Consider the following 25723-nt stretch of genomic DNA (forward strand, 5'->3'; position numbering starts at 1 on the left):
AGGCAGGATTTACACTAGAGTGCAGCAAGCAGGAGTTGCATCAAAGTGCAGCAAGCAGGAGTTGCATCAGAGTGCAGCAGGCAGGACTTGCACTGGTATGCCACCTTACATAATATAGACTGTAAACAGGATAAACAGGAAGGTTGCTCAGGTACCTCTACAGTGGTGAGGAAGTAATATATACATAATGTGCACGCAAGCAAGTGCACGTGCTGACCCTTTAAGAGGGTGGGAACGCACGTGCCCTAAGTACATAGCTTGAGAACCGTCTGGAAGCATGCAGAGCATGGGGAAGGGAAGAACTGTCTGCAGCATGGGTGAGCAGGAATCTGGCGTGGTGCTAAGGCTAGGTTCACATTAGCGTTTGAGTCCGTAGCGTATCATCCGCATCCACAAACGCATGCAAAAATGCATGCAAATGCATGTTTACGCAGCATTTTTTATCTGCATCATCTTACGCATAACGGCAAATAAACGCATTTGTATGCGTTTTTGCATGCGTTCGCATTGTTTAGAGCATGCATTCAATATGACATCAGACAAAAATGGGCGTGTCTCATGGAATTTCTATTTACATTTTGAAGAATGCTTGCGTATCGAACGCGTGCGTACGCATGCGTTCCCATAGACCGTAATCCTTTTTTTGACGCACTCATCCACTTGTGCATGACTGCGCATATTTCACGGATTTTGGCCGCTTCCAAAAATGCAATATGATGCGTTCGTCGGACCCCACAGCACACCGAAAAATGACGCTTGAGTCCGGTGACGCATGCGAACGGATGCAAACACATGCCCCTGCGTACACCATGTTAAAGTTAGGGAAACATGACACATGCGGATTGCTGCGGATGAAACGCTGTGCACACAGACACAAATGTGAAACCAGCCTAACAAACTGTATTATGTACACACTAGATGGAGGCCCAATGCAATAGCTGTCTCCCTCCAGTGCTCTGTCTCTCATCCCTGTGTCTGACCGTGTACATAACATTCCACATCTCCTGGGCAGGGGAGGAAGCAAAAGACAATACTGACATTACAGTAGGAGATCGCAGAGGATACATTTTGTGAGGTAATATTGTTTAAAAACAGTCAGTGAAATATTTTACCTCACAAAATGAATCCTCTGTGATCCCCTGCTGTAATGTCAGTATTGTCTTTTGCTTCCTCCCCTGCCCAGGAGATTTGGTATGCTCCGTACATGGTCAGACACTGATAATTTTTAAAATGAACTTTCGTTCGTGCGAAAACCCCTTTATTGTGACCAGGTTCCTCTCCCTGTAGACACGTTGCGCATCTGCCGCTGGGATCAGCTGAATGATTCACTGCGCCTGCGCAGAATTAGCACAGGTGCAGTGAGATGGTGTTCCGCTGGTGTTACGGCTCTGCAGCACAGGAGTAGGGTAGGAGGGAGAAAACTGACCCTGTACTGCGACTAGGCTGATGCCCTGCAATGGAGTGGGAGACCCATTCCTTGTGTATAGACCCACCGATGATCCTAGGCTAATCTCAAGCAAAGACCTATAGATAGGGGGAAGTGGTTCCCTGAAAGATATAAGGACTGGGTACAAAAACGGGTCACCTCCTAACAGAAAACACAAAGAAGGCTGCAGAAACAAACTGAAAACAGAAACTAAGACTAGCAGAACCAGAGGTCCCAGAACTGCTCTAATTAAACACACAGAAAGCAAAGCAAGGCACCAAGCCAGACTTCAAGCGGATTAACACTGTTGTCCAGCAAGGAATGGGAGACAGATGCAGATTAATAAAGGGTGATACAATCACCTGACCAAAGGCAAACCCAGCACCACCAGGGGAAAAAGACCAGCAGCCAGAACACTACAAGAAAATGGCAGATAGTCACAAACTGAGCAGATTATAACAGCCGGTGGAACCGTGCAAGAGGCTGCGTGAGTGTGAGTATGAGGGTGTTAGGTTCCTACCTCCACACAGGAGGAATCCCGAGCCTTGCCTTCTGCGGTCTCCCATTCAGTCCCGACTGCAGAGGAGGCTGCTCAGCAAAGACGCCATTCCCAGTGTCTTGCTCAAGCTAGTGCTGTTAGGTTGGTTGCTGCTGCCACCTCTGGTTCAGCTATAGCAGTCTGCACTAGCCAGCAGCGAGCAGCTCCAGAGTCTAAGTCCTTTTTGCAGCCTTCTGAGCATGCCCGTGGGAAGACCTCTCCTTGGAGGTCGGAGGTCACATGCTCAGGTCCACAAGTGGCTCGGATTGGACCATCAGGAAGGTCCCGGAAGGATGCTGCTATAAAATGTTCGCATGACCACTCGGCCATGTGCTAGTATAGACTCTTATTATATTTTGTGTGAGTGATGATGGATGCATGTATCTGGTGACTGACTTATCATGACTCCCCTCCCTAGGAAACGCATGTTATAGTGCTATTAGAGTCAGAGTCAGCGCCTTGTAGTGGCTAAATTTAGTGCCACAGGGCTTCCAATTCACAGCACCTCTCTTAGCGCCATATTGTGCCATTCAGCACAAGGCATCTAAGTGACTGCATCCGCCTGCGCAACGCCGTGCGGAGTCTAGCGCTTTCCTTACCCTAGTCAGGGTGGTTAGTGGCATCCGCCAGAGCGGTGCAGTGCGCACTAGGTGCATTACTATTTCAGTTGCTTCCTTGCTGGCACCGCGGCTGCGGCGCCGACTGCTAGTGAACTAGAGGGACTCTGTTACGGCAGCCACGACCGCCTCCACTCATACTCACCTCCTCACTCCAGCAGCACTTCCTTCTCCACGTCGGAGCTCGCGGCGTCTGACAGGTCCGCGGCCGGCGGCGCCTCTGCGCATGCGCCCTAGACCGCAGCCGCGCGTCACCTCTTCTCCCTGAGCTCCGGCAGTGCCCTGACCCGGAAGCGCCGCCGCTCCAATGGGAGCTTGTGGGCCAGGTATATCTGGCCGCCCTCCCTTAATGGAGGCACCTGATCTTAATTTCTCTAACATTTGGCCTTGTTTCTTCTCAGCAGCATTACCTTGTCCTCTTCCTGCTTTTGTCTCCCCAGCTCTGCCCAAGCCTCGTCTGCCTCTCCTATGTTCCAGCTGTGCCCACCTGTCCTGAGTCCTAGCCTTGCCCGTTTCTCCTGTGTCCTAACCGTGCCCGCTTCTCCTGTGTCCTAGCCTGCCTGCCTGTCCTGTGTCCTAGCCTGCCTGTCCTGTGTACTAGCCTGCATGCCTGTCCTGTGTCTCATTCTGTGCCTCCTGGGTTTCCAGCTCTGTCCTGCCGTTACGTGATTCCTTTTTGTCCACCAGTTCCACTGCTGATCCACCTCCTGCACTCCACTCCGTCACCCTGTGCTCTCTCTGTCCTGTGGAGGGGCTTCCAGCTTCCCTAAAGAGCTGCCCCTCTTGGTACCGGCTATCGTGTCACTCGAGCCCCAGGGCCTGCTCCTAACTATTCCTGTATAGGGGTCAGCTCCATCTGGTCCGCTCGCCCGGGGGTCCTTGGTGCCACGATCCAGAGGGTCCACTCTTTGAGGTTTGCCTCGCCAAGTCGTAACAGACTCTAACCCCGTGTCTATGGGGCAGAGTCCTGTGTCTGCACTGCATACTAGCGCTCATCCGAGACCCATGAGTTTAACAGGCTCTGCTGTTTACACTGTGCGTGGTTCTGTGGAGCAACAGAACTTGCTCCAGTGCACACCGGGTGACATTAACCCACGTGTGTTCATTTATTAGTTGCCACATACCCTCCGCCATTACCGAGCAGTAGTTAACATCTCTGCACGGTGAACCCTGTGCTGTGAACGCACCTTGATTCCATCTCTTTTTCTCGGTGCGTTCCGCTAGCCCTAACAGAGTGTTAGTGTGTGTGTGTGAGAGTGTGTGAGTGCGTGTGTGTGTGTGTGTGAGAGTGTGAGTGTGTGTGTGTGCGAGATTGCGAGTGTGTGTGTGAGTGTGAGCAGGGCTGCCACTAGGAATTTCGGGGCCCCATACTGGCAAAATTTTAGGGGCCCCCTTGAGACTCTGCCCAGGCTCCAACCCAGCCCCGCCCTCCACCCCTCGAACAGTCCACAGTCTTACCGCTCTCTCTTGGAAAAACTCCACTTCTCACCAATCACACATTAACAGTTCCCATTTCCAGATCACACACATAGCCAGCAGCTTTTGTTTTGGCCAAAATATTTTTTAAATCTGCCACCACGACAAGGTAGACTCTTTTGGCCAGGCCCTACTCTACTCTAACCTAATAAACATTTGTTAAAATATCCAATATAATTTAGGTATATTTTTTATTTATTTTTCAATTTTTAAAATGAACAATAATATCACATCCAAAGGGACAAATATCACCACACCATGTCCAGACCACATATTACCACCACATAGTGACCTATAATACCACATATAATACCAAGGAACAAATACAGCCACACCATGACCAGACCACATATTACCACCACAGTGACAGAATAATAGCACATACAAGGGACCAATACCTCCCCACTATGACCAGACACCATATTACCACCACATGGTGACCAATAATACCACATACAAGGAACAAATACAGCCACACCATGACCAGACCACATATTACCACCAGTGACAGAATAATAGCACATACAAGGGACAAATACCACCGCACTATGCCCAGACCACATATTACCACCACATGGTGACTGAATACTACAATACTGTTCCCTCACTAATCTCACTAACTCACCTCTCTCCCTGTCTGACCACAACCTACTGACATTCTCTTCCCTCTCCTCTCCTACTGCGCAAGCCCCACTCCACAAACTTGCTCACCCTCACAGAAATCTCAAACAGCTCAATTTACAATCACTCTCTGAGTCCCTTCTCCCTCTCACAGACATAGCTTCCCTTCATAACACAGATGCTGATGCCACTTTTTATAACACCACAATAACAGCAACACTTGATTCGGCCACCCCCCTCACGCAGAGCAAAACTCATACAATCAACAGGCAGCCCTGGCTGACCAGCCTGACCAAAGAACTGAGATGGGTTTCCAGGGCCGCTGAGCGGAGATGGAAGAGAACTCGTTCTACTGAGCACGTCAACGCATACAAGCAGTCCCTTGCCAGCTTCAAGTACACACTCTCTGCCGCAAAACAAACTTACTTTGCATCTCTCATATCCTCCCTGTCTCACAACCCTAAACAGCTTTTCAATACTTTCAAGTCTCTACTCCATCCCACAGCACCTCCTACCTCTCCTCTCATTTCTGCTGAAGACTTTGCCTCCTTTTTTAAGCAGAAGATCGATACGATCAGAGAAAGCTTTGGCCCGCAGCCCCCAATGCCCCTCTTAGCCACTCAGCCCTGTTCTTCCAAAACCAGCTTCTCTACCATGACAGAAGATCAGCTCTCCACCCTCTTGTCAAGATCACACCTCACCACTTGCGCGCTTGACCCACTCCTGTCCCACCTCATCCCTAACTTTTCCACAGTCTTCATCCCAACCATAACCCACCTCTTCAACCTTTCACTTACAGATGGTGTCTTTCCCTCATCTTTCAAACATGCCTCAATCACACCCATCCTCAAAAAGCCCTCCCTCGACCCATCCTCTGTGTCTAACTATCGACCAATATCTCTTCTCCCTTATGCCTCAAAACTACTGGAACAGCATGTATATCTTGAACTGTACTCCCACCTCTCCTCCTGTTCTCTCTTTGACCGGATACAATCTGGCTTCCCACAGCACCACTCAACTGAAACTGCCCTAACTAAAGTCACTAACTACCTACTTTTTAAAAAAATGCTATTAAAATATCAAAGCTACCACAAATTGCTATCAATGAAAACTACAGATTATTGTGCAAAAAAATAATCCCTCACACTTTCATCGATAAATAACAAGTTACAGGTCTCAGAATTTTTAATTCTCTTCTAGCTGCCCCTGTAATCATACTGACCTGAAGAATAATGCTACCATATAATTTTTGCTACAAAATGAACCCTGTAAAAATGGACCCCGTATATGACGGCATTGCATTTTTTCCATTATTTCACTCCATTTTTCAGTACATCATGTAGTAAAGTGAATGGCTTCTTTCAAAGAAAAACAAGCCCTCATTCTGATGTTGACGTAAAAATAAAATGGGTGTCTCTTTTAAAAAAGGGGAGGAAAAAACAAAAGAACAAAAACATGAAAAATCGCCTTTTCTTGAAGGGGTTAATGGATATATGTGTGTTTGCCTCCCCCCTGGGTAGAATATAGGTATGCAGAGTATAATATACTAGATGGAGGCCCGGTGCTATCGCATCGGGAGGGCGGTAATGTCACGATGGGGGCAGGCTTTGCAGCGTTGAGAATCTCTCCCCCCATGTGCTCACCCACCTATCCACTCTCTCTTTCCCCATGTGCTGACTTCTCCCGTCTGTGCTCTCTTCTTTGACCTGTCTACCTCATGTGCTATCCCCCTTGGCTGCTGTCTCTCTCTTTCCTGTGCCGTGTTCTCCCCTCAAGTGCTGTCCCATTTGAGCTGTCTCCCCCCCTGTGTTCTGTCTCTATCTCCCCTGTGTCTGACCGTGTACAGAACATATCACAGCTCCTGGGCAGGGAAGGAAGCAAAAGACAATACTGACATTAGAGCAGGAGATCGCAGAGGATACATTTTGTAAGGTAAGATATTGCTTAAAAACAGTGAGTGAAATATTTTACCTCACAAAATGAATCCTCTGTGATCCCCTGCTGTAATATCAGTATTGTGTTTTGCTTCCTACCCTGCCCAGGAGATGTGGTATGCTCCGTACATGGTCAGACACAGACAATTTTTAAAATGAACTTTCGTTTGTGGGAAAACCCCTTTAATGTGACCGGCTTCCTCTGCCTGTAGACACATCACGCATCTGCGGCCGGGATCAGCTGTATTATTCACTGCGGTTGCGCGGAATTCGCGCAGGCACAGTGCGATGGTGTTCCGCTGGTGGTACCGCACAAGAGGCTGTGTGTGAGTAAGTGTGAGTGTGTGTGAGTGTGTGAGGTGTGCACGGCGTATAGAGTGTGTGTGGTGTAACGGTGTTCCACAGGTGGTACCGCGCATCACTTGGGTGTCCCAATATGGCGGTGGGTGAACTTCCTCCGCTTGGAATTCTGGGATGTGGCGACATCTGGACAGAACAGGAAATGAAAACATTACAAGGCAATTATATAAATAGATACCTTCGCCAAAGGATTCCGTGTCTCAAAAATCATTCCTTTCATCTGGGGAATGGCGTCTGGTCATCATGAAGAGAATTCAGCTCTATCCCAAAGGCGACCTGGAAAAGGCAAATAATAAGAAAAAAGGTTAATTATAGTAAAAATTTTCCTAGCTTTCAAGGGTGTTAAGGGTATGGGGCAGATAAGCAGCGCATATTTCAGGACGGACAACTCCTATAAGCAGTTTTCTAATATTTTCAGGCACAAATTTGAGGATTGTCCATAGGTACCTTGGCAATGACATCCAGGGTGAGTCTGCTCAGCATCTCGTGCATTCCAACCTGACTCTTTCCATCTGCCTTATTCCCCAGCTTATCCACCAGGTCTTCTGCTTTTTCATTGAAAGATCCCATTAATCCTATCAGGTAGCTTTGGAAGAAGAAAGGTAAAGACATTGAGCTCTCCAAAGACATACTGATAGAGAATGTAGATTGTGAGCCCCATCAGGGACAGTGATGATAATGTGTGCAAACTGTAAAGCGCTGCGGATATGTTAGCGCTATATAAAAAAATGAAGAAATAAATAAAGAAAAAAGCTCTCATGTTTACTCTTTGCATACTGTGCATTTATAGTTTTTAACCCCTCTCCTGCTGCAGCCAATTTTTGCTTTTGTCCTTTCTGCAATTTCATTTTTTCCGCCCCTTCTTCCAAGAGTCATAACTTTTTATTATCTTTTCCGTCTAAATAGCCACATTAGCGCTCTTTTGCCATCTAACGAGTTGTATTAATTGATTGAAACCAGTACTGAAAAAAAATCCCACTACAATCCTGAATTTTTTTTTACAGTGTCCATTGTACAGTTAAAATATCCTGGGAACATGATTCTCTGGATCAGTAGGATTACTTGTATAGTTTTAATTTTATATATTTTAAATTTTAAAAAACCACACCGTTTTTTTGATTAACTTTTATTTTTTTCTGTTGATGGAGCCGTGAAAGGTCTTTATATTTTCCGTGGCGCGCTGTCATTTATACTGATGTCATTCTGCGGCACACACAATGCTCTGATCACTTTTTATTGCATTTGTGGAGGGAGGAGAAGCAAAAAACAGCAATTCTGGCAGTTCAATTTGTTTCTGCTTTATGGCGCTTAAAATACGGCTTAAATCATTTTATATTTTTATAGATCCTGCTGTTAATCATGCAGCAACACTGAATACATTTATTTTTTTAACGTCTTTATTTTTAGTAACATCTATTGAATTCTTATGTTTTTTTTTATTTTATTGCTTTAAAACTTTTAAATACTTATTTTTAAGTTCTTATGTGGTACTTGACCCTGCTCTCTGAGGGGGCTGGTGGACTTTTAGATTGGGTTGCCCAATTGGACTACCCACCTTTAACTCCTTTCCGACGTTGGGCATAATGGAACGCCCACGTCAGACTCCCCATGTTTGGTGCAGGCTTTGGCACTGTGCCTAGACCTTTCCAGGCACATGACAGGTGATCTATGCAGCTGACATGTGCCAGCAACAGCTGCAGGTGGAATTGCAATCCACCCACGGCTGTTAACTAGTTAAATGCTGCTGTCAATCTCTGACATAACAACAAGCAAGCACAGCAATAAACACCATGCCAAAATATCCAAAAATATTAAAGAAGTCTTTAATGTAATAGTATCAAAATATAAAATTCACATAGATGAATAGTACAGCATGTAACACGAAACAGATAGTTATTAACACATGAGCCGGGAAAAAACGGATGAAAAAGCAGTCCTGCGTCCAGACATGGACATAAATGGGCTAAGAAACAAGAAGTATTAGTTCCTTAATTAGGACCATATCCCTTAGTCTGTAGCATAATGCCATCAGAGGATAAACCCCAGTCACCATATAATACTATTCCCTGTAGTAGATCCCCGTACACATGTAACCATGACTAGTAAATGGATCCCGGTATATGGGACAAAAACCACCATGGTTACTTACCGGTAGCCGGTTTTTCCGGAACCCATGACAGCACACCTGAGAGAGGGATCCGCCCCGCCAGGACAGGAACCTACTGAGATATAAGGGCGGCACCTCTCCCCCGCTTCAGTTGGGTTACAGAGCATTGAGAGGTTAGTACATGTTAATCCAACACCACATCACCCAAAAGCACCCTACTAAACATGCACACCCATACGGTGAAAAGGGGGGGGAATATACGGGTGCTGTCATGGGTTCCGGGAAAACCGGCTACTGGTAAGTAACCATGGTGGTTTTCCCTTCACCCATGACAGCACACCAGAGACACTTTTGGAGACTTCGAAACACCTTAGGGAGGGACCACCGCTTGCAGCACCCTTCTACCAAAGGTTAAGTCAGCAGAGGAGGATAGATTTAATCTATAGTGCTTAAAGAAGGTGGAAGGTGAGGCCCAGGTAGCGGCCTTACAAATCTGCTCAATCGATACCTCTGCTTTTTCAGCCCAGGAGGTCGCCACGGCTCTGGTAGAATGAGCCTTAATGCCGTCAGGAATCGGGTTACCACTAGCTGAGTAGGCTACATTAATGGCCTCCCTAGTCCATCTAGCAATAGTCCCTTTTGAAACCCCATAGCCTTTCCTGACACCCTGAAAAGCTACGAATAGGGACTGGTACCTCATCCACTGGCTGGTGATAGATATGTATTCTAGCAGGGCTCTCTTAACGTCCAAACTATGGAACTTTTCTTCCCCTGGATTCTTTGGATTATCGCAGACGGATGGGAGGATAATCTCCTGACCCCGATGGAAATCTGACGCTACCTTAGGCAGATAAGCGGGGTCTGTTCTTAGCACCACCCTGTCCTGAAAAACTTGTGTGTAGGGTGGGTTCACTGAGAGAGCCTGCAGGTCCCTTATTCTACAGGCTGATGTAAGGGCCACTAAAATTATTGTTTTTAGGGTCAGAAATTTTATGGGGAGCTGATGTAATGGCTCAAATGGTTCTTTTGTAAGGGCCTCTAGTACTAGATTTAAATCCCAGAGAGCTATCCTGGGTATTGGAATAGGTTTAGACCTATGACATGATTTGATGAATCTGGCTATCAACCTATTTGCTACCAAGTTGCAGTTATAGAGCGCCCCTAGTGCAGATACCTGAACCTTAAGCGCATTTACCGCTAACCCCAGCTGTAATCCTGCTTGTAAAAACTCCAGGATGGCACTAATCGGGGGTTCTTGTTCTAACGACTTACCTAGGAACTGTAGGAATTTATTCCATGTTCTGCTGTAGATATTAGTCGTCACCGGTTTCCTACTTTTAAGCAGGGTGGCCACCAACCCAGGAGAGAAACCTTTACCCCTTAAAAGCGACCTTTCAAATTCCACGCCGTCAGATGGAATCCCTTGACTTGCGCATGGAATATCGGGCCATGGGCTAGAAGGTCCGGGATTTCTGGCAGAACCCATGGATCGGAGAGGGACATTCTCCGCAGTAGAGCAAACCAGGGCCTTTTTGGCCAAAATGGGGCTATTAGAATTACTCTGGCCTGATCGCTCCTGATCTTCTTGACCACTGTTGGGATCAGAGCAACTGGGGGGAACGCATAGGCCAGCTTGAAGTTCCACTTAATGTGCAAAGAGTCCACTGCCCATGGATCTTCCCTCGGGTTTAGAGAGCAAAACCTTTGTATTTGCCTGTTGTGTTTGTTGGCAAAGAGGTCTATCACTGGTTCCCCCCAAAGCTGCATTACTTTTTTAAAAATGGACCGATTTAGGACCCATTCTCCCTGCCTCAGAGTATTGCGGCTTAGGAAATCGGCCTCTATATTTTCTGCCCCTTTTATGTGTAAGGCTTTCAGAGGAGTCTGAGGAGGACGCCTGTTCTGATTGAGACGAGGCCGAAAAGGAATTTGAGGGAGAACTAGGGGGGTTCTTCCTACCTTTCCTCCCTTTTTTAATAGGGTCTTAATTGAACCCTCCATTTCCGACCTAAGGGCCGATATCAAATTAGCCACGAAACTAGGCTCTTCCTCCGCTATGGTTCGCTGAATACAACTGGCGCAGAGGTCTTTCTGCCAGTCTCTTGCTAGGGCTGTTTTACATATCGCACAGTCCCTATTATTCTTCTTGCTTCCTGCTTTTTTGGGCCTTTCCTACAGGGTCAAGCATACACAGAGAAACCCTATTAACATAAATGCTAGCATTCACGAAGATCACTCACCACCTGTAACCAAGGGTACCGGACTAGGAGGCTGCGTCAGAGCACGTGACCTGTGCTCTCTGGATCTTGAGGATTCTCCCGACCTGCGGCTGGGGCGGCTGCTGCTTGAGCGGATTCCGTGTTTGCGGCCGGAGGGCTGTGAGGGCGGCAGAGACAAGGACCTCTCCTGCTCTGACTCCATACTTGCACCGTCTGCCCCGCCGCTTCTCCTCCTTTAAATATGCCTCCGTCCTGGTGAGTGGCCCGTTAAGCTGCCTCCCCTCCCCCTGCGATCGCCGGCCGACTGCTTCAGAAAGCCGGCCGGCGTCGCACTCGGCACCATGACACCGTCGCCTGGAGCTGACATCAGCCGGCGCACCCACAATCCTTTGCGCCGATGACGTCAGCGGCCGGAAGATGCCCGCGTCTCTCCCCATCAGATGCCTCGGGGATCGAGATGCGGGCGCACGCGAGGGGAGGGTGGCACGGTGGGGGCTCCCCGGAGCCACCGGGATCCCACCTGCGCCCACACGAACCCGGAGCCCCGGAGGGTCCGGGGACTGTGCCTCCAGCATCTGACGGCCGGCACTACAGGTAAGATACCTGTTCTTCCCGCACCGGGACGGAGATGGGCCCTTTTTTTTTTTTCTTCTTTCTTTCTTTTTCTTTCACTTTGCCCATGACAGGCACCGCCAACAGTGGGATTCCTTTCCAGGACAGGAACCCAACTGAAGCGGGGGAGAGGTGCCGCCCCTTATATCTCAGTAGGTTCCTGTCCTGGCAGGGCGGATCCCTCTCTCAGGTGTGCAGTCATGGGTGAAGGGAAAACATTTCCTATGCCGCATGTTTTTGTCCCATATACCTGGATCCATTTACTAGCCATGGTTACATGTGTACGGGGATCTACTACATGGAAGAGTATTATATGGTGACTGGGGTTTATCCTCTGATGGCATTATACTACAGACTAAGGGATGATCCTAATTAAGGAACTAATACTTCTTGTTTCCTAGCCCATTTATGTCCATGTCTGGACGCAGGACTGCTTTTTCATCAGTTTTTTCCTGGCTCATGTGTTAACAACTATCTGTTTCGTGTTACATGTTGTACTATTCATCTATGTGAATTTTATATTTTGATACTATTACATTAAAGACTTCTTTAATATTTTTGGATATTTTGGCATTATGGTGGTTATTGCTCCGCTTGCTTATTACATATCTGGAGCTCCATAGGGGATTTGTCTCCAAAAGTCACTGAGGGTGACCTAAGAAGGATTACTATTATGTACTCTGCACTTGGGATCTTGTTATTCATTGTCAATCTCTGACAGCGGCATTTAACGTGCGCTTACCGGAAGCATGTTGCTAATCCCGCCCATCAGTGACCCCGTCACATGATCGCGGGTCACCGATGGGTTGGCATGACAACCAGAGGTTTGAAGCAGACCTCTATGGTTGTCATTGCTAGATTGCTATGAACACCACCATGTAGTCAGTGCTCATAGAAAGTGAGCATTTCCGCTACACACAGACAATCTGATCATCACCTGTGTGTAGCATGATCAAAGTACTGCAGCTTCTAGTCTCCCATGGAAACTATTAAAGCATGCAAAAAGTAAAAAAAAAGTTTTTAAAAATATAAAAAAATTAAAAGTTCAAATCACCCCCCTTTTGCCCCATTCAAAATAAAACAATAAAAAAGCAAATATACACATATTTGGTATCGCCGTGTTCAGAATCATCCGATCTATCGATATAAAAAAAGGATTAACCTCTTTACTAAACGGCGTAACGAGAAAAAAATTAAACATGCCAGAATTACGTTTTTTTGGACACTGCTACATTGCAATAAAATGCAGTAACAGGCAATCAATAGATCCTATCTACAGGGGTAAGTTGGTTAGTGCTGCTGTTAGAGATTGACAGTGTCATTTAAGGGGTTGACAGCAGCAATTGAAGATCAGGTTTTTGTTACATGACATTAGCTGGGTATGGTGTGGACTCCACTCCTGAGCCCATGCCATACACAGGTACGGTGCATGTGATATACATGCATGTCACATGTCAGGTTAACCCCTTTCCAACGTTGGGCGTAATAGTACGTTCACGTCGGAATCCCTCCCTTTGATGTGGGCTCCAGCGCTGAGCCCACATCTTTCCCAGCACGTCAGTTATTTTGAACAATTGTGATCCGCCCGAGGCTGTTAAACTGTCAAATGCCGCTGTCAATCTCTGACAGCGGCATTTAACTTGTGCTTACTGGAAGCATGCTGGAAATCCCACCCATAGGTGACCCCGTCATGTGATCGCAGGTCACTGATGGGTTGGCATGACAACGAGAGGTCTCAAGCAGACCTCTATGGTTGTCATAGCTGGATTGCTATGAGCACCGCCTGGTGGTTGGCGCTCATAGCAAGTGAGCATTTCTGCCACACAGAGGCGATCTGATCATCACCTGTATGTAGCAGAGCCAATCGGATTATGGCAGCTTCTAGTCTTCCATGAAGACTATTGAAGCATGCAAAAAGTAAAAAAAAATTTAAAAAAATATTAAAAGAAATAAAAAATATATAAAAGTTAAAATCACCCCCTTTTCCCCCATTCAAAATAAAACAATTTTTTAAAAAAATCAAATATACACATATTTGGTATTGTCGCGTTCAGAATCACCCAATCAATACAAAAAAAATTAACCCAATTGCTAAACGGCGTAACAAGCAAAAAATTCAAAAGGTCACTATATTGCAATAAAATGTAATAATGGGTGATCAAAAATCATATCTACATTAAAATGGTATCAATAAAGACATCAGGTCAGCGCGCATAAAATGAGCCCTCACCCAACGTGAACTCACAGATAAATGGAAACGCTACAGGTCTCGGAAAATTGTGCAATTTTTTTTAATCAAAGTTTGGATTTTTTTTTCACCACTTAAATAAAAAAGAACCTAGATATGTTTGGTGTCTATGAACTCGTAATGAGCTGGAGACTCATAATGGCAGGTCAGTGAACATGGTAAAAAAAAAATTGCCCTTGGAATTTTTTTCCTTTTTCCAGTACACGATATGTTAAAACCAATGGTGTCATTCAAAAATACAACTTGTCCCGCATGACCGAAAAATAAAAAAGCTATGGCTCATGGAATAAAGGGAGCAAAAAAAAAAACCAAAACCGCAAAAACAAAACTATCTCCGGTCATGAAGGGGATAAACAAGCTATCTGATATGAAGAACCCATTGTCAAATAGTTAAAGAGGTCATCTGTGGAGAAGCGTCAGTGCATTCATACTACCTAGCTACCATACTACCAGACTCCTTATCTATGAACTGTTCCAATGTTTATATTTATGTTTCTCCCTCTCCCATATTGATAATTCTGCTTCACATCACTTGTCTTATCTATTGCATTTTTTCTAGGCTATATTGTGCATAAATATGTGACTTCAGATTTTGTATTAGTTAACGCCTGATGAAGAGACCTGAGTAGTCTGGAAAGCTTGCAATTTGTTACCATCTTTTCAGTTAGCCATTAAAAGGTATCAACCACTGAGGACTCTCAATCCTGAATATTTTTCTATCTACTGGCTAACTCGGTACAAAGATATACATCTTTCCTGTTTCATACTACCTAGTCTTCAGGTTCTTACGTTCTGCTGAATGCTGGGTCCATAATCCTGCTCTGTTTGTTCCAATGGTTGTAATCTCGATCTGACAGTAAACCCTTCCCCATAAATCTTTAAAATGGAAAAAAAAAATTCATAGAAAGTGTTAAATATTGCACTAGACAGTTTAGAAGTTTAATCTATACACAATATATAGGCAGGGATCTTCATCTTTAGCAGGTGTTTACAACAGGTGGAAACCCCTTTAAAGACCTGCCAATTTTTTACATTTTTCCCTCTCTGTCTTTCAGGAGCCATAATTTTTTTCTATTTTTCCACTGATGTGGCCGTATCAAGCTTTTCGTTTTATGCGAGAGAAATTGTATTTTGTGAACTTATAAAATTATTTTGTGATGCAAATACAGAAAAAAATCAACCATTTTTGGCTTTTTCAATTTTGTTTTTACAAGGACGACATATGCAAGGAGTTTGTATGTTCTCCCCATGTTTTCTTGAGTATCCTCGGGGTTTTCTGGTTTCTTCTCGCATTCCAAAGACATATTGATAGGTAACTTAGATTGTGAGCCTTAATGGGGACAGTGTCGATAATGTTTGTAAAACGCTGTGGAATTAATGGTGCTATATGTGAGTAAAATAAATAAATATTTGCTATTGAAATTTCACATTAAATAAGCTGTTTAATTAATTACCGTCATTGAAATGTATTCCTAAGAAAATGGATAAAAGAATTACAATTGCTTATCATCCGCAAGCCTATATGCACCAAAGATCTGTGGTTAGTTCTTCAAGTTATTTGGAAAAACCTCCAAGCCAAGTTATTTAAGGAAACTGTGTGCAAGTACAAGTACTTGTATTATTGATTTAGATTCATTGTTAATTTACTTTGCATTTTGTTAATTGATACAAATAAATAAATTAGCACAAGGACAAAATTAAGGATTATTGTGTGTACAATTTTTGAAGTGATCTGGAGAGTTTTTCTTCTGACACATATTTTTGCAGCATTTTGCTTGGACTATGCCTAGTTAGAAGTGAGAACCATCAGGAGACTCTTCAAAGAGGTGACATGCACCTTATGAGACATGGGAACATGAGACCAGGAAGGTGTTTTACAATGACAATGAATAGGAAAAGTCTTTCAAGCATTTTTTTTAAAGCGGATATCGAAACGGACCTGCTCCAAAAAACTCCTCAAAAAACTCTGTGTGCACCTACCCTAAAATATATACATAGTGAGTCTAATGCCACTTTCCTCTGACCAAAATTAAATGCAATTTTTTTTATGATTTGATGACAAAATACAGTTTAAACATTAATTTTCATAAACCTGCAGTAAGAAAAAATTACCTGCAGGTGGCACCACAGTACCCCAAAGCACACTACCAACACATTTGTAAACATGCACTGCTTTTTCGCTTATTACTTCGCCCCACACACACCCACACAAATGATACATTTGAAAGGTAAACTTGCACCCTTCAGTAAGAAAACAGCCAAACAAACCACACATTAACGATTTTATCACTAAATACAGTTTAAACATTCATTTTCATAAACCTGCAGAAAGACACAATGATCAGCAGGTGGCAACTCAACGGGAAAACATTTTTTGGCCTCTACTTATCAAAACAATTTATTGTATTGCCAGACTACATATATAAATGACCAGCTTGCTTTTTCTGAAATTGCCTGTGCCCCTGACGACCAATGTGCGACAATTTCGCACGGGCGAAGCTAGTATATATATATATATATATAGTGAGTCTAATGCCACTTTCCTCTGACCAAAATTAAATGCAAACTTTTTTTTATGCATTGAAACAAAGTTGCTAAAGAGGGCAAGGTATTGTTACCTTGTTCCAAATAAATTTTCAATACGTTTATAAAGAGGATCTTTGGGGTATTTTGGTGACATCAAGAATTCCTGTGAAATGTAAAGAAAATGAAACCATGAATTAAAGATAGGATTTATAAAAAAAAAACAAAAAAAAAACAATTTGGCCATGAAAGTCATATTGGTAAAAGTAACAAAAATATATCCAGTTGAATTGGCTTAGATACATTGGAACATAAAATACTAGTTGTGGGTGTACAGTATCTGTGTATATATGTAAGATCTAATTATAGAGGGGTAGATGTGAGACACTGATGGGCACTGTTGACTTGGGCAAACACATGGACATCAATAAAGGGTACAGAATCTGAGTGATTTGTGACTTATCTGACTACGTAGACATGTTTGGCTACTTACCTTAACTCCTTCTGAGCTGTGAACAAGAATCATTACATGGTGTAATCCATTAACCCGTATCACAGGACCGTACTTCTCAGCCCTAGAAAAAAAATACTATTATGGCATGACAGACAAGTGTGTGGATACATGTGCAAATCCTAAGAAGAGGCTAAGATAGATACAAACCAACCCCTTTTAGTATGAAGTCGGCCCAGAAATCATCTGATTGCTATATCTCCGGCTTCTCAGCCACAGGAGAGTTGCCTACAGACTGGAAAAGAACACCTGTAGCATTCAGCAAACCTAAAAAACGACGCAGACAGAAAAAAAGTGCATAAAAACATCATAAATTAGGCATAAAATTTGTCTAAAAACACCTATTTTTAATTTAAAAACATGAGTAAAAAGAATGTTGGGTGATTGGGGAAAAAAGCCTGAAACCCTTAAGAACTAGGTAAGTTTTCAATTCCAGTTGGGGTGAAATGGTAGAAAAAACCTCTGCAATTCTATTATTTCTTTTTTTGCGTGTTCACATCATGATTCTTCAGGTCAGTATGACTATAAGGATACAAAATAGGGTTAAAAATTTTGCCTCCCATACGCTGTTCAACGCCATTAAATTATTGTCGTTTGCATGTACCACTTCTACTTTGATCGAGACAGTGAATGCCCGCCTGGCATTGGCCCAGTAACTGATATCCAGCCTGCTGCCCTCTGCATAGGCGGCGACCAGAATGACAAAGCACTGAATAATTAAATGAGCTTTCTCTCATTCGCAACCTATGCAAAGCGCAGCAGCCTATGGAAAAACTAATTTCAGCTACTGAGCTGTGCATAATGTGACAGAAGCGGAGTACCTAATGTATGAAGACAGTAAGGAATCAATTACTTTAAAGACTTATTGAAACTAAGAGCTGCTTTTTACAGATTTTTTAACCCTCACTAGGTTTAAAGGTCATCATTGGAATAGGGTTAATATTAGGGATGGGGTAAAAACTTGTTACATAAAAAAAATATAATAAGCAGAAAAAAAATAAATCAACGTATAACTTTTTATTTTTAATATTTTAGCAAAAAGCATAAAAAAAACCTTGGAGGTCAAAGCACAAACTATAAATACATCAGTATTAGCCTCAAATAATTACAGTGCATATGCTTGAGTGTTATGGGGTTCAATAGTGGAAGGTTGGTGGGAACTCAGGGAAAGCTAATGATTCCTGGGATTGGGAGTGCAAAATACTTGCCTGCTCCCTGGGCTATGGCAACCCATACTATGCCACTGGTTGCACCATCTTCAAAGAAACATGAAAGCCAGTAATTAATCATCGCCGATCTGATAACTTACCATTCCAGAAAGGTATCGTATACAACCAAGTTATTCCTCATGATCTTAATTATTGTGGGTGAGTGTCCAAAAAGAAAACTGAAAAATAGGACATAGCTATGGGTATAATTATGCCTATAGTGAGCAAGTTTTGCAACAATCATGTTAGACATTGCTTCCAAAATGTTGAACTTTTGTACTTGTCTATATGTATGAAGCACATTAAGAGTGATATGTAACAGCCACTTCCGCATATATATTCAAGAATGTATAATATTTTGATTCACAGGATTAGTTTAGAAAGTGCTCACCAAAAGATTAATACCATTAAAAATGGACTTATTTGTGAATATACACAGAAATTCCCATATGCCTCCTGACGAACTTTCATCATGGGAGGGAAACGCATCAAGGCTGAATTCATATTTCTATTAATAAGTTCAGATAAGTCTATCGCTATCATTTGTTTTTAAGTCTTTATATTGATCTACTTTGGGCATGGTGCAATAGCTGACTACTCTGTGCATACTGCTTCTTGCAGGATTTCTGTTTAGGCTGGAGTCACACTAACCTGCGCAAAATACGGTCAGTATTTTACATGCGTAATACGGATGACAGACCCCTAAACAGTGCTCCGTATGTCATCCGTAATCAAGGTGTGTTCGCGTATTTTGTGCATGTCAGCATCCGTATGTAATCCGTATGGTGAGATTTTCTCGCAGGCTTGCAAAATGGACATATAATGGAGCCCTATGACAGTTTTAATAAAGAAATGAAAGAATAGATATAGACACATAGAATGCGCATATACAGTGGGGCAAAAAAGTATTTAGTCAGTCAGCAATAGTGCAAGTTCCACCACTTAAAAAGATGAGAGGCGTCTGTAATTTACATCATAGGTAGACCTCAACTATGGGAGACAAACTGAGAAAAAAAAATCCAGAAAATCACATTGTCTGTTTTTTTTTTCCTTTTATTTGCATATTATGGTGGAAAATAAGTATTTGGTCAGAAACAAAATTTCATCTCAATACTTTGTGATATATCCTTTGTTGGCAATGACAGAGGTCAAACGTTTTCTGTAAGTCTTCACAAGGTTGCCACACACTGTTGTTGGTATGTTGGCCCATTCCTCCATGCAGATCTCCTCTAGAGCAGTGATGTTTTTGGCTTTTCGCTTGGCAACACGGACTTTCAACTCCCTTCAAAGGTTTTCTATAGGGTTGAGATCTGGAGACTGGCTAGGCCACTCCAGGACCTTGAAATGCTTCTTACGAAGCCACTCCTTCGTTGCCCTGGCGGTGTGCTTTGGATCATTGTCATGTTGAAAGACCCAGCCACGTTTCATCATCAATGCCCTTGCTGATGGAAGGAGGTTTGCACTCAAAATCTCACGATACATGGCCCCATTCATTCTTTCATGTACCCGGATCAGTCGTCCTGGCCCCTTTCCAGAGAAACAGCCCCAAAGCATGATGTTTCCACCACCATGCTTTACAGTAGGTATGGTGTTTGATGGATGCAACTCAGTATTCTTTTTCCTCCAAACACGACAAGTTGTGTTTCTACCAAACAGTTCCAGTTTGGTTTCATCAGACCATAGGACATTCTCCCAAAACTCCTCTGGATCATCCAAATGCTCTCTAGCAAACTTCAGACGGGCCCGGACATGTACAGGCTTAAGCAGTGGGACATGTCTGGCATTGCAGGATCTGAGTCCATGGTGGCGTAGTGTGTTACTTATGGTAGGCCTTGTTACATTGGTCCCAGCTCTCTGCAGTTCATTCACTAGGTCCCCCCGCGTGGTTCTGGGATTTTTGCTCACCGTTCTTGTGATCATTCTGACCCCACGGGGTGGGATTTTGCGCGGAGCACCAGATCGAGGGAGATTATCAGTGGTCTTGTATGTCTTCCATTTTCTAATTATTGCTCCCACAGTTGATTTCTTCACTCCAAGCTGGTTGGCTATTGCAGATTCAGTCTTCCCAGCCTGGTGCAGGGCTACAATTTTGTTTCTGGTGTCCTTTGACAGCTCTTTGGTCTTCACCATAGTGGAGTTTGGAGTCAGACTGTTTGAGGGTGTGCACAGGTGTCTTTTTATACTGATAACAAGTTTAAACAGGTGCCATTACTACAGGTAATGAGTGGAGGAAAGAGGAGACTCTTAAAGAAGAAGTTACAGGTCTGTGAGAGCCAGAAATCTTGATTGCTTGTTTCTGACCAAATACTTATTTTCCACCATAATATGCAAATAAAAGGAAAAAAAAACAGACAATGTGATTTTCTGGATTTTTTTTTCTCAGTTTGCCTCCCATAGTTGAGGTCTACCTATGATGTAAATTACAGACGCCTCTCATCTTTTTAAGTGGTGGAACTTGCACTATTGCTGACTGACTAAATACTTTTTTGCCCCACTGTATATATATATGTATTCTATGTGTATATACTGTATCTATTCTTTCTTTCTTTATTAAACCTGTCAGGGTGAGTTTACTGTATAGCGCACTGAATTGCCGGCTTTGCTAAAAGACACCGGGTGCGTATTTCTCGCAAGTCACATGTGTGGTCCGTGTGTAATCCGTATTTTTTGCGCACCCATAGACTTGCATTGGCATACTACGGGCGTAGTACGCTGAAAATCGCAGCATGCTGCGATTGGCACGGAGCGTAGAATACGGATGAGAAATATACGGCTGGTGCGAGGGACCCCATAGAGAATCATTGGTCCGTGTCTAATGCGTGCTTTTAGCGCCTCTCACTCGGCCTTATTCCTCGCCAGTGTGACCCCGGCCTTAGGCACATTCTCTGGGCTGTGGTTAATGTCTAATTACATGTTATTGGGTACTAGAACCAAGCCTTAAAGATATAGATACACTTGTAAAACTATAGTATTTTTTTAAAAACCCATGGCTGCTATATCTATGTTTGCTTTCTGCTTAATGTGTACTGGTGTCGAGACCCTAGGGTGTCTATTTATAGTCACATAGCCCAATCACTTTGCACCTTGCACCCTTAAGGGGCCTTTACACATAGCGATATCGCTAGCGATATTGCTAAAGCGTCACCGATTTTGTGATGCAGCAACGATATCACTAGCGATATCGCTATGTGTGATACTTACCTCCGACCGGCTCCCCCGCTGTCTGTCGCTGATCGTGCGAGATCGTCCACGTCCATTTCTCGTCGGGTGCTTCCTGCTGGCGCCGACGAGCGACGCGTGGACGTGGGCGGGAGGACGTCAGGATCGCCGCGTCTGAAAGGTAAGTAACGACCACTGCTGCATCGCTACATCGCTGTGAGATCTGCCTGTTTGGCAGCTCACTAGCGACCATTTAGCGATGCACCAGCGATCCTAACCGGGTCGTATCGTTGTCGGGATCGCTGGTGCATCGCTAAATGTAAAAGGGCCTTTAGGCTGACTAAACTCTGGAGTCCTATGACTCTTTAGCTCCAGATTCCCTGTAGAAATTGGTTTTGTGGAATGAATTAATATCCTGAGCAGTTCCAACAAGGGACACCCTGAGTTTATCGCTCAATAACTTCCCTCTCCACTTCATTTGCACCCTTTTGTTCAAGTACTCTGTGGAGGGAAAGATTTAGGGGTCAGTGAGCGAGAGTCCTTGGTGAGCTGGTGCACCACTTGCGAATAACCTAGAGTGCCAACCTCCACAGCAAGGAAGGCACTCCTTTATTAGGGATTCTAGAGGGTGAGTTATAGTTACTATATCCTTAGTATTTCCCCCTCTCTCCACTCCTTCTAAAACTATAATGTTAATTCCTTTGGTTATTGATTGTCTCTTTATTTTATTAATATTGCTGTGATTTTTGGATCTGTAATTACATTTCTCTTGTTGGTTGGCATCTGAACTTTGGCTGTTTTCTTATAAAGTCCCACCACAGTCCTCTATTTATGTTGAACTGCTCCTCCAGGCCCAAACATGTACCGTATACCGTAAATGGTCTGGTAATAGGTTTTTTTTTTGTTGTTGTAGTATTAGATTGTATCGCTTGGTATGGTATTTTAACTTTGCCACTAGCTGAGTAGGGACTCCTAGGGTCCTCAGGGTGAGCCACCGTTGAGCAGTGGCGCCAATTTGCGTTCAAGTAAGGGTGACAACCTCCTTTGGTAGGCAGGGTCTTATCAGGGGACATAAGGCTGAATTAGGAACCCACTCTCCTTCCTATTGTTGTGCTAATCAGCTGTAGGTAAGCTAACATTTTATTGCCCGATAGGCGTTATATGTGTTTTATTGGTCATTTATAAATATTCTAATAAACGTCAATTTTTAACGCGTATATATACAGCACTGCTACAAATAGGGAAACAAGTTTTATTGTTGCATCTGTGTTTTTTAAAAAGAACATGAACAGACTGAAGACTGAAGGTCAAGTAAAAGGAGAAAAGTTGAATCACATGGGACACAATAAGCAAGCCATGGGTGAAATATGGCATCTTTGACATCATTGAGTGATGGGACCCTTTTAAAGTGGTGGGTTCATAAACAATATATCACATATACATCTCTATATATATTTCTGAATGTGTGTGTGTGTGGATATCACCATCCAATCACAAAGCATCTTTCATTTCACCAGAGCTGTGTAAAAGAAGATGAGCTGTGATTGGTTGCTATGATCAACAGTTTTCCTTGCAACCAATCACTAAGCATCTTTCCTTTCACCAGAGCTGTTTTGGTTGCTATGAGCAACAGTTTTCCCTCTCCAGAAAACACCTCAGCAGACACTGACATGGTGGGAGAAATCTAGCATTCCCGGAAATTTAAGCTCCCAGCCATTGTCTGCCCCCCAAAAAGGAGCAAAGAACACGACAGAAATGAATCACCCCTTCCGTGCCCATATACACATCACACATCCTCCATCCTATAGGTACATCTTCCCTCTTAAAGGGATTATTGGTATTGAAGTCGGGGCAAATCCCTCAGCGCTCTGATACTGACCCCAGGCTTCTATTAAAGGGATCATTGGTATGGAAGTCAGGGACAATCCATCCAGTGCTCTGATACTGACCCCAGGCCTCTCTTAAAGGGATCATTGGTATGGAAGTCAGGGCAAATCCATCCAGCGCTTTGGTACTGACTCCAGGTCTCTCTTAAAGGGATCTCCGGTATGGAAGTTAGGGCAAATCCCTTAGCGCTCTGACTCTGACCCCAGGCTTCTCATAAAGGGATCATTGGTATGGAAGTTAGGGCAATTTCACTCAGCGTTCTGGTTCTGACCCCAAGCTCTCTTAAAGGGATCCCCAGTATGGAAGACAGGGCAATTGCCTTCAAATGCTCTGGTACTGACCCCAGACTCTCTTAAAGGGATCTCCTGTATGGAAGTTAGGGCAAATCCCTCAGCGCTCTGAATCTGACCCCAGGATTCTATTAAAGGGATCATTGGTATGCAAGTCAGGGCAAATCCACTCAGCGCTCTGGTTCTGATTCCAGGCCTCTCTTAAAGGGATCCCAGGTATGGAAGTTAGGGCAATTCCACTCAGCGCTCTGATTCTGACCCCAGGCCTCTCTTAAAGGGATCCCCAGTATGGAAGTGAGGGCAAATCCACTCTGCACTTTGGTACTGACCCCAGGCCTCTCTTAAAGGGATCTCCGGTATGGAAGTTAGGTTAAATCCCTCAGCGCTCTGATTCTCACTCCAGGCTTCTATTAAAGGGATCATTGGTATGGAAGTCAGAGCAAATCCACTCAGTGCTCTGGTTCTGACCCCAAGCCCCTCTTAAAGGGATCTCCCGTATGGAAGTAAGGGTAAATCACTCAGCACTCTGAATCTCAACCCAGGCTTCTATTAAAGGGATCACTGGTATGGAAATTAGGGCAATTCCACTCAGCGCTCTGGTTCTGACCCCAGGCTGACGGGATGATGTGGGATATTAGGGGTAGTAGTCCGGTGGCTCTGGCTGATGGGACGATGTGGGATATTAGGGGTAGTAGTCCGGTGGCTCTGGCTGACGGGACGATGTGGGATATTAGGGGTAGTAGTCAGGTGGCTCTGGCTGATGGGATGACATGGGATATTAGGAGTAATAGTCCGGTGGCTCTGGCTGACAGGATGATGTGGGATATTAGGGGTAGTAGTTCGGTGGCTCTGGCTGATTGGATGATGTGGGATATTAGGGGTAGTAGTCAGGTGGCTCTGGCTGATGGGATGACATGGGACATTAGGGGTAGTAGTCCGGTGGCTCTGGCTGACAGGATGATGTGGGAAATTATGGGTAGTAGTCCGGTGGCTCTGGCTGACGGGATGATGTGGGATATTAGGGGTAGTAGTCCGGTGGCTCTGGCTGACGGGATGATGTGGGATATTAGGGGTAGTAGTCCGGTGGCTCTGACAGGCTGATGTGGGATATTAGTGGTAGTTGTCCGGTGGCTCTGGCTGACGGGATGATGTGTGATATTAGGGGTAGTAGTCCGGTGGCTCTGGCTGACGGGACGATGTGGGATAGTTCGGGTAGTAGTCCGGTGGCTCTGGCTGACGGGACGATGTGGGATATTTGGGGTAGTAGTCCGGTGACTCTGGCTGATAGGATGAAGTGGGATATTAGTAGTCCGGTGGCTCAGGCTGACAGGACGATGTGGGATATTAGGGGTAGTAGTCCAGTAGCTCTGGATGACGGGATGATGTGGGATATTATAGTGAATGTGGCTATGCGGAGTGGGCGGGGCTATACACTCAGCTTTATATATATATATATATATATATATATATATATATATATGTATATGGATATAATCATTATAATTTGTTATAACTAACCGTAGTTACTATGCCCGGGCATCACTGGACTGTTCAGCTAGTAGGTTATAAATGTGTGAACGCTAGGGACCTGATTGATATGGGGAAATGTAGGACCTCCAATGATTATAAGATGTTCACAAACTCCTCATTGTTTTTGGTTTTCACAAAGTTTGTTGCTTCAATGTATTCATATCTTTTGTCGGATATTTCTATGATCACTGAAATACAATTATAATCATTTCATTAATTTTTTAATTTTTGACAAAAACATAAAGTTTTCGTAAAGAATCAATGTGTACTTTTTTGACCCTTATTGTTCAAGATTTCTGCCCTTTGCCCTGGAGGCTGGAGATCAGCTACCTGGCCAGATTTTGACTGACAACAACCCATTTTTGTCTAATCAGTACTTGGAGTTTATTACAATTTCTGTTTTTGTTTGTCCTGCTGCTTTTTGAGGATTAACTGCAGGTTCTCAGTGTGTTTGAGA

General features: G+C 44.1%; 1 protein-coding gene across 1 annotated transcript in view; it reads right to left on the reverse strand.

Moving 5' to 3' along the window:
* Positions 1-25723, reverse strand: part of LOC141091953 (cholesterol 24-hydroxylase-like) — a 58711-nt gene that overhangs the window by 16689 nt on the left and 16299 nt on the right. The window contains 7 exon segments of the mRNA XM_073577763.1: positions 7151-7194; positions 7197-7248; positions 7420-7558; positions 14948-15034; positions 16777-16847; positions 17175-17256; positions 18502-18579. Coding sequence (XP_073433864.1) covers positions 7151-7194; positions 7197-7248; positions 7420-7558; positions 14948-15034; positions 16777-16847; positions 17175-17256; positions 18502-18579 — 553 coding nt within the window.

Source organism: Dendrobates tinctorius, unplaced genomic scaffold (assembly GCF_039654945.1).
Source record: "Dendrobates tinctorius isolate UK_male_01 unplaced genomic scaffold, ASM3965494v1 ptg000057l, whole genome shotgun sequence".
Classification (NCBI taxonomy): Eukaryota; Metazoa; Chordata; class Amphibia; order Anura; family Dendrobatidae; genus Dendrobates; species Dendrobates tinctorius.